Genomic DNA, 10,500 nt, shown 5'->3' with positions numbered 1-10,500 from the left:
ACTCAGATGTTTATTAGTTTTTATCTATGTTAGAGTCCCACAAACAGAGAGTTCTATAGTTCTTCACTCTAACAAACTAAAAATGGAGCTGTATCTCTCTCTCTTTATAAGGCTTTTTAAGGATAAACTCTCTAGTTTAGAAATGACATTTAAATTATTTTTACTTTTAACTTAATAACTAACTACTTGTGGCCCGCAATGTGGACTTTTTTATCTAATTACACAGTACTACCTAAACTCATGAAGAAGGTGAGGAAGAAGGAAAAGTCTTCAGCCTAAAACCTCTATCCGGTTTTATATATATTACTTTATATATTATTTTTAGATATTTTTATATATAAAAATTATATAATAATAATTATACATAAAAGATATATAATATATAATATATAATATATAATATATAATATATAATATATAATATATAATATATAATATATAATATAATATATTATATATTATATATTATATATAAAATATATACTATATAATATGTAATATATAATATTATATACACTATATAATATATATTGTAATATAATATAATATAAATTACTATATTTATATTATATTATATTATATTATATTATATTATATTATATTATATTATATTATATTATATTATATTATATTATATATAGTAATATAGATTATTATCTATTTTATATATATTATAATATATAATATATATAATATACAAAACTTTAAGTTTACTACTATGAGATATTCAGGGCAAGTTTGGGAGAGAAGCCCCAGAGGGGTTCCTCTAGAAAGCAGATTACATTGGCCCCTCCCAACCGGTTTGGGAAAAATACCTCCTTGGAGAAGAGTGGAAAAACTGTTGATTAATCAATAAAACCTAAACCATATGAAGCAATAAAACCTGTTGCAGCTCCAAAAGAGAGACAAACTCACCAAGTCCCTCCGGGGCTGTAGCTCAGCTCACTCCGTCTCTCATCGGTCCCTGCGGCGCTGGAAATGCCGCGGCCCCGGCCCGGTGGGTCACAGGTGGGAGCTGCTGGGGCTCTGCTGCTGGTCAGCCTGGAGAAGGTCTAAACAGCTCCAAAGAAAAGGGAAAAAACTCCACAGTCAAAGAATTACTTTGCCTCAGCTAGCTAAAGCTAACTAAAGGCAAAGGAGAGCTCTGTCCTGCCGTCTGTCCATCCGCAGACATCACAGTCCAGGAGCAGGAATGTGGAGGAGTGAGTGCAGTGTCTGAAAAGAAACTCTGCGCTTCTTCTCTCCCCCTTCACTCTTGGAACAAGCCTTAAAGGTGCAAAACTTATTATTCAGCAAAACCAGAACAGATGTTTGGGGACTAAAGCACCTTATAATCGAGCCAGGACACGGTGGCATGGCCGCAGCCACAGGCCCGGCGCACAGCTCAGCCCCTCACAGGCCATGGCCGCCTCCCACAGGGCCGGCACACGGCTCAGCCCCTCACAGGCCATGGCCACGCTCCAGCCCAGACCCCTTCCGGCAGATTTCCACCCATGTAAGCTGCTGAGGAGGTGTCACTTTTAAAAAACCTGCGTTGGTGGAGCAAGAAACCCCTCCCTGTGCTGAGTGCTGAGGAAAAGGGGGCGTGAGGGGAGCGCAGAGCCCCCCACCCTCCCTCACGAGTATCTCCAAGAAAGCTGCGAAAGGGAAATCTCCTTTGCACATTTGTGAGCCCTGTCTCACCCACGGAGGAGTGCAGGCAGGAGGGAAAGCTCAGAGTTTCCCCTCAGCCTCGTGCAGTTCGTCCTTTTTGGTTTTTTCTGCTTTTCTGTGGGGCAGCAGCACTCTTCTGAGGCAGGCCAGGTACAGTGAGGCCACACTTGTTTTTCCTGCAGTGCTGGGTGTAGGTGTGCCCGGCAGGTATGCAGGCAAATATTGTTCAAATTTCCTTTGTGCATGGCTGTCTTAGACACCAAAATGCTGAACAATTTGCCTAGCACACTTAATTCACCATCACCAAATTGCTGGAAGGGGTAAAAGGCATTTTCTTCAGGTGGATTTAATTTGCCATGACACAATGTTGTTTATTAAGACTACTGCAGCATCCCAACTTTGGTCCCTACCCCTGGAGGTTGCGGTTGCAGAGTAAGAGGCAAAAATCCCTTATATTCACTTTATAAATTTTACCCCTTCTAAAGCCCACAGGGAAAATGTGCTATTGGCTCTTGGAGAACACGCTAGTGGTATATAAATGAGCCTTATATAAACGCATACCTTGGTTGATTTAATCAAAATTCAGTATCTTTGATGCTCGCTCAGCTGCGGACAGCTGTAATTCCGTTTTAAATTGTTCTTTGGGGCAGCAGGAGATGGATGGGCTAAGGGAGCACTGTGTCCACTTGAGAAGGGCAAGGCAGGAGGGCCTTTAGGGGAGTGAATCACCAAATGATTGAAGCTGGGAAGCAAAATAACCCTCCTTTTTCAGCGAGGTAGGAAAGCTCCAGCCTGGGTTTGCCTCGGGGAGGGCTCCAGGCTCCCCTTGTGCAGGAAGGAATGGTCCCACTCACACAGAAGTGTTAATTTCATCTAATTCTTCAGCAGCACATGCCTTGTCAATTTCAGGAGTGGGAGAATCCTGTTACATAGCTACGGCTGTGCAAGGAAGAGGCTCAGAGCTGCGGGGTAAACGACACACAGGATGACACAATATTCCTTTAGGTCCTGGGGAAATGAAGAGAACTAAAACTTTGTTTTACTTGCAGTAAATCAGCTTTCCTTCTCTGGAGGCAAAAGCTGGCGTACAGATTATTTACACACCACAGTTATCCCAGTGAGCAGCAGGGATGCTATTTTTAGCATCCCAGAAGCTGTTTTATCCCTCCCTCTAAAACAGACAAGTTATCCATAAAACAGTGCTGCTTTTTACTCCGTATTTTTAACACACACACACACACACACACACACACACACATACACACCCACACACCCACCAAAAAAGGCACCTGGTCCTTTTTTCTGCTGCAGACGCAAAAAGGGGATTGTTGCTTAAACTAAGAATTTAAATTTAAATTTAAATTTTAAAACTTTGCTTTCTCTTGTGTGACATATGTACCTAGTTTAACACTGCAGCTATTACTCAAAGAACCTCATGCTGTGCTCCTTGAAAACCCAACCTGAACTCCAGCTCCCTCTCCTGAAGCTGTCACTGCATTTTACAGGGCACCCGGCTTTGCAGGTGTCGGGGTGTTTTCACCCTCCTCACTGCTCCAAGTGATTTCTGCCCTTCCTGCAGTGTCTTTTGAGAAGAGATTTCTCTTATTCCTTCATACACACTGTTCCACAGAAACAGAAAGATGCAGGATGCTTTCCTTCAGGGGGAGGAGAGGAGGTTGAAAGTTGGGGGAATCAATCTTAAGAGCTGTCTTTGCAAAACTGCTTAGTAAACCAAAGCTTTATGGGTTTCCCTCAGACAGCTCTGAAAGGGTCCAATTAAAAAAAGAAAAGAAAAAAAAGTACTTTTTAGCCCTTATATGACATCATTAAAAGGTACATTTCTTTAGTTAAAAGACACATTTCTTTAGTTCTTTTTGCAGTATGGAAAAGATACAGTGCATGGGTCAACTCCTGCCCACAGCTCAAGAAGAAAACAATCATCACTTGGCACATTTCTCTCAAAATTTACAGCTTGTTGTTAGGTGGGCTTTTTTGTTGTTTTGGTCTTTTTTTTAACTGCACATACACATCCTCTTACACAGCTACAACTCCCACAATGCTTGTCTGCCACTAAAACAAGCTGCAAACTATTTTTTAAATACATGGGGCAGAGCTGTCTTGCACGCCCACAGCAGTCACACATTTCCACATCAAGGTTGAAATTACCTGATGATAACAACAACAAAAAATAATTTTCAGGGACAATCTAAATTGAGACACACACATTGTCAGCTCATTGCCTCCGTGCAAGGCCAACTTTGATGCATTCAGCAGTGAAGTATTACAAGGTAGAACACACCTGTGTTCATCTGCCTGCAAACAATTACACTCCTTGTCAATTTAGCAACCCGAGGCAAGAGAGGATATCCCAAATTCTCATTCCATGTGTGCCAAGAGCTCTTGGGAAAGGCAGAGGCAGGATGCCTGATTTTTCAGGCTGTGAAAAATGGGGAATGAGAGGTAAAACAGCCACAGGCTGCTTTTCCCCTCTGCTCTGGCACCTTGGGGTGCGGTGGGTCTCTCTTCTCACCAGTCCTCACCCCATTTTGTCCTGCTGGGAGGCATTTGGAGCCCCAGCTGAGTCCCTGCAGGGTGGCAGTGACTGAAGGCAGCTCGTGTCCCTTCTGTCCCCAGGTGTCCTTCAGGTACCACTGCCGGCTGTACCACGAGTGGCGTCGGAACAATCAGCGGGTGATGCTGCTCATCCCAAAATCTGCCAACGTCCCCTCCACCCAGCAGTCCCTGCTGGGCCTGCAGCCCCTCAAAAGGAGCTCCAAGGAGACAATTGTGTGATCTGGGGTGCAGCTGCACACTAGGGGTGTTTTGTTTTTCCTCAGACCCGTCGGAGTCGGGCAGCGTCCAGCGGCCAGGAATGTGCAATTTGGATTTACAGACTGACTGCAGAGGGATAAATCAGAGTCGGAGTTCCAGTCGTGGGTGCTGCAGTCGTCTGTGGCATTTGCTAAGCTGCCAAACGTGTTTAGTGAGCAGGGACCCTATGGATTCTGCAAATATGTTAATTGTTGCGTCATCGAGTGATGCAAACTTTTTTTATTGTTTAAAGTGTTAAACTGTGGTAATTAACAATGCAAAACAGGTTTAAAAAGTGCTTTGTTTTTATGATTTCTTGCTCCTACAGTGCTGTTTCTTTAGGCAGCTGGACAGTAACCAATATTCATTTCTGCTTCCTAAAGTGCAGCAATGGCATTTCCTCATTTGATTTTATCTGCAGGTCCATTATACCAATGTTTTGATTATTAAAATCTGTGTGCAATGAGCTCTACAAATTGGCACATTATTTAAATGCTACAAAGTGATTAGAAAATTGTATTACCCGTTTCCTATTTGGCAGGGAAGTTCTGACAGGAAAATTCTTCAGTTATGACTCTAGCATGCTCAAGAGAAAAATTGCACAAATTGCAATAATCTTCCTGTCAAAAGTATTATAGTATATAGCACTCAGGAAAAAAAAAAAAAAAAATCTACTTTTCCATGAAGAAGCACCACATTCTTCAGTGAAGTGCACATTCTGCTGGTGTGAATTCAAACTTAGCCAACATATCCTGCATTTATACCAGGCTGAATTTAACTCTACAGCTTACTTTTGTATAGGGAAAGCTCTGCATACATAATGAATGAGATCATCAGATAAGTTTTAGGAAGCAGGGACTCATCTTGCATGAAGAATAGCATTATTTTAAAGCAGCAGAAACTCCAGCTTGACAGGTAGGATTTGGCAGAGTGTGTGCAAACCCTGACCTCTCATGGTAGCACTGAGACAAAAAAAAAAAAAAATTAAAAATATTTAATAACGCAGTCTTCTATGGTGACCAAATTGAATTTGGAGTGTAAAATCAGGCCTTATTCCTGGGTGACTTTACCAGCTTCCCCTTGTTTTTATGCCTAATTCATTCAGCAATTCTTCACTTCCAGATGAGACTTATTTTAAATAACTACACAAAATCTCATTGCCAAATGCTGCTAGAATTAGAAATTGATGCAGAGCCCCTCTGAACAGATGAATTTCTTAGAATTGTGCACGGATGGCAGTACCACCATACGCTTTGTTTTCCAAAAACTGCAGGAACTGAAAATCAAAAGGAAGACATAGCAGGAAGGCTAATAATTTGTTACACATACAGTTCAACGTATTATGGGTATTTACCATCAGACAGGAATTTATTTGATGTTTTGTGTGCGCTCTGCGGGGGTGAAAAAGCTTAGTACACAAAGCCAAATCTGTTAAATTTCTTTATTCTGTCTGTGGACCAGTCTAGCTGTGAGCATGTTATTTAACAATGTTCTTTGTGACTGTCAGTCATGGGGATAGGAGAATCATGGGGATATACAGCAATAACAGCCTCATTCCAACAGAAAGGCACTTACACAACGAGCCAAGATGTGTAGGAAAGCCATGAACCTGCAGATCTGTACTCATCAGTCTGACAAGGCTGGGGCTGCTCCTGTTTGGCTGTGAATAACTGCTTCTCTTCCTGAGAAAACTAAACAAGGCTCTGAAGATAAGGATATCACAATCTCTGTGATAGCCTAAGACCTGTAGTACTTAATTTTATTATTTTTTTTAATGCCTCTTCCCAATGGTAAATAATTATTTGGAATGAAGACTGAACACGCACTTAAGTGTAAATCCAGATTTTAAAAAAATATCTGCTGGCCAGGGGCAAAGAAATAAAAAAAATCTAGCTGGGTCAGGATGCTGTCAGCGTTTTAATGCCTACAACACATACTTTAGGAAAGCTTTCTTCAGAACTTTATTACTGCTATTGAATTCTTTGAAGGAATTGTTATTCTTAGTGAGTGCTATTGTTGGCTTTGCCTCATGAAACCAAAAATCAGGGTGATAGGGAATTAAGTGGCAAAACATTCAGGGAAACATTTATTCAAGTGAAGCTGCAAGGTGTGTGCACAGAGATTGGCACAGTTGCTTGGGTCAGCTCATCTGTGTCATTTAAATTTTATTTTTTTTTAATTTTTTTTTTCTTTGTGCAAAGACATCTTTACTTACCTGAAGAAGGCATATTGAAGCAGACAGAGAGGAAAATGCATGGTCCACTTTAGCACACACATCACTAACCCAAGTTTCTGTGCTTGATGCAGCATCACAGCAGAACAGTCTGGTGAAGTCACAGTAGTGTCCCATGGATTTTTTTGAGGAAAAAATAAGTGGCAGGAAAAATCCAGTCAGACACTTAACATGAAACCCATGGAAAAAAGCACTCTTCCTTGTTTTTCCTAAAACATAAGAACTGGGAGGTGAGAGATATTACTTAATCCCACTCCTGCTCTAAAGATTTACAGACAGAAGGATCTCCCAGATGGGAACTGATTTTTCTCCCGTGAGTTGATGCTGTAGATGCCACACCAAGCCCAAATTTCCATAAAAAACTGGATTACTACAGCAGATTATTAAAACCAGATTATTACAGAATATTTTCTACAAGAGCAGCAACATCCATGTCTGTCTGAATAGAAGTGAAAGACAAAATTAGCCACAGCAGAAGCCACAGCCAGCAAAGCTCCTGGCAGTACAATGACACATTTGTTATGCTCTCCTTAAAAAACAAAATTAATTAAAAACATAATTAATGACAGGATGAGTGACCACCTTCTTATCTTTTAAAAATGTCACTCAACTTCTCTCTCAGCAACTTTATGCTTTCTTCTCATGCAGCTGACCTTGTCATTTATATTCCTTTTCCAGATTAGAAGTTACATGGAAGGAACAGTATTCAACAGTATTTGAGCCAGTATTTTAAGTTGCAAATGATAAAAGCAGCCTGTTCTGATTCAGTGTGATGAGTGTAATGTAAAATGAGGAAGTTTTACTTTTTTTTTATATAATCTTCCCCCTGCAGGACTTGCCTATCACATTACATAAAGATTTAGAAATGGCCCAGCTTTCTGTTCAGCTGGAAGGAAGTCACAACAGAAGCAGTTATTAAAGATACTTCAGTTTTTGGTGTTGTTTGGGGTTTTCTTTTTCGTTACTCAACCGAACAGTTCTGCCAGGCTGAGACCTCAAAATGTCATTTACATTTCATTTATTTAAACCAGCTTTGCACCAGTACAAAGTCACACAGGGCAAAGTGACAACTCTGCAAAAAGGGACCCGGAGCCAATAAATGCAACTGGCCTTTGATGCAATGGGTACCATCAGAAAGAGGTTTGACAACAGATACTGGGACAGACTCATGCACTAAGAGAGCTAAAGAAGCTCTCCTCTTGAAACAAACAAACAAAAAATTAAAAACCCTGTTAATAATTAAACATCTTTACTTGCTACTTTTTGTGAGATGGCGCTTCATTTAACACAGAACTGGTTAATTAAAGAAACATTTTCCTTGCAAGCAGAACTGAGCCCTGCCTCTTTACTGCCAGCTATTGGGTATTCAAAAGTATCTTTAAAACTACAATGATAACTCATAGAACCACACAATTTTTAAGGTTGGAAAAGATGATGCATCGAGTCCAGCACCACCATGTTGACCACAAACCACGTCCCCAGGTGCCACATCCCCAGGTTGTGTTGAACACTCACAGGGATGATAATTCCATCACCTCCCTAGGCAGCCCATTCCACCCCTTCAGCGGAGAAACTTTTCCTAATATCCAGTTTAAACCTTGCCTGGAGCTGCAAGGGTTGTTGTGACCCGAGGGCAGGAGCCAGCACTTCCCCTGGCTGACCCTGATCCCACTGGCCTCATCCCACGGATCCAGCCTGGCCAGACCCCTCTGCAGAGCCCTCCTGCCCCCCAGCAGATCCAACTTGGTGTTATCCAGAACTCCAATTTAGTGTAAGCTCCAAATTTACCGAGGGAACACTCCAGATCAACAAAGATAAACAATAACCAGAGCTCGTCCCAACACTGATGATGACACCTTGCTGATCCACTGCGTTATTCCTCATTTCAAACTTCGTTTCATGTGCATTTCCAAATGAGACAGCTTTTTCAAAACTCAAGGGTTACATCTTAACCCTTAAGCTGCTTTTAGGTACTAAATCTTTTGCTGACAGCCCATCCTCCACACCTGGAAAGGCTATAAAACACGTGCCCCCACTTTGGTGTTGAAAGGTTACGAAACCACAGGGAACTTTCTTTTTTCTAAGTGTACCAAATACTTTCCCAATAAAACTTGACAGAATAGAGAACAAATGTTGATATCCTATGTATAAAATGCCCTTAGGATCAACAACAAAACACACCACCCTCAAAAACAAGATGCTGCAGTTGCAGGGGAAGTCAATGTCAGTTTAATTCCATAGCTGCTATTATTATGCAGAAAGTTAAGACTTGCTTGCCAAAAATAATATTTTTTGTTCTGAAAGTGCAGAACAGCTATGAAAAGTCACATCCCAGAGTTAATTTTTAATTGTAGGAAAATTCTATCAGCCAATCATCTTAAGTTGTAATGTGCCTTCTTGATGCCCCAAATGCAGCTTTTCACAGTGTTTTTATCACACAGAAATCCTGCATTTATGCAAACCTGCTAAAAAGAAACCAGGAGATCAGCAAAAGGCTCTGAGCAATAAATGCACACCAAGCAAAACCAGATAAAATAGCAAACTTCTGCCATAATCCTGTGATGGAGCCAGTTGAGTATTATAAATAATTAAGTGTCCCAGCCTTTCCTTGATGTCCAGGAAAGGCTAAATAAGCATTCACATCCATCACATTCGCCTCCCCTCCCTTTCTAAAAATCATCAATTATTACCACTTGTCCTCTTTGGGACAGGGGCTTTAAGAGCTTTTATTCTCCATCAACTACTTGATTTCTTTGCCTGAAGAAAAATCCTTCATAGTTATCACGTGGCCATTTCTGTAAAAGCAGCAGCATTTAACTTGAAGTACAGATACAGCTTACGGTGCAATATGAATATGAAATGCAGTGTGTCACAGATAAAAACCATCCTTTTCAGTCCAGAAACCCCCAAATTAGTATCAAAACGATACACTGATAAGACAAATTTTCATGGAAAAAAAATTAAAGTAAGATCAGCATTTTAAACTGTATAATTTATAGAAGGAAATGAATAATTAGCATGTGTTAAACAGAATTTACTGATTAATTTCTCTGTCCAGATTTTGCTGTCTGCTTGGACCAATGTGATGTAAAATCATGAACAAGGAAATACAAAGCAAAACCCAAATTTTTTGCAAAAAACTGCTGTCAACAGCATCATAAACTAATTTGCACCAGTTTTGGCTACACTGGGGTTTTTATAATGAACACTGGAAAAAAAGAATGCAGTTCACAGGTTTGCTGCACAGGTCAAACCACTTGTTTCCTAAATTCCTAATCTGTTCCTTACAGGAGTGAGTGTATTTGAGCAGAAACATTTCTGGTAAAGTGTTTATCCAGCTACGAGCAGTAAACTGCTAAAGAGTTTTCAGCAGCAGGAGGATGCAATTTGTATCTTATGCCAGAACCAATGACAATCAAGTTACGGAACTTGCAGGGAAGTGCAGGCAGTGTTGGGTTGTTACTAAAAAAACCCAAGCAAAACAAGACCTCCACCTTGTGGCAGCATGTTTCACAGTGGTGTTTCCCAACACTCCCTTCTTTGAATTTACAGTAATTCCTGCCACAGCAATGGAAAAAGGAATTATCCTAAAATCTGCATTTCTCCTATTGTCATCGAAGAACAGGCTCTACCAAAGCTATAACCAAGAATTTGATCATGCAGGAAGCTTCCTACCATAACTTAAGATTTGTACATCAACCCCTCCCTTTCTACCTTCCGCTGGCACATGGTTGAAATGCCACCAGAAAAGGGCTCATCCAAGGTAAAGGACATGTAAAAAAAAAAAAAAAAAAATCTTAATT

The 10,500-nt window shown here is 40.6% G+C and overlaps 1 protein-coding gene across 1 annotated transcript in view; it reads left to right on the top strand.

The window, feature by feature from the left end:
* The window catches only part of MARCHF3 (membrane associated ring-CH-type finger 3), a gene marked incomplete at both ends in the record, with an annotated part of 20,919 nt that extends 16,473 nt beyond the window's left edge, over positions 1-4,446 (top strand). Inside the window, 1 exon segment of the mRNA XM_084225393.1 lies at positions 4,288-4,446. Within this exon segment, the coding sequence (XP_084081519.1) occupies positions 4,288-4,446 (159 nt within the window).
* Positions 4,447-10,500: the final 6,054 nt, after the last annotated feature.

Source organism: Fringilla coelebs, assembly GCF_963513975.1.
Source record: "Fringilla coelebs genome assembly, chromosome: Z".
Classification (NCBI taxonomy): domain Eukaryota; kingdom Metazoa; phylum Chordata; class Aves; order Passeriformes; family Fringillidae; genus Fringilla; species Fringilla coelebs.
This window is presented reverse-complemented; position numbering and strand designations above follow the sequence as displayed.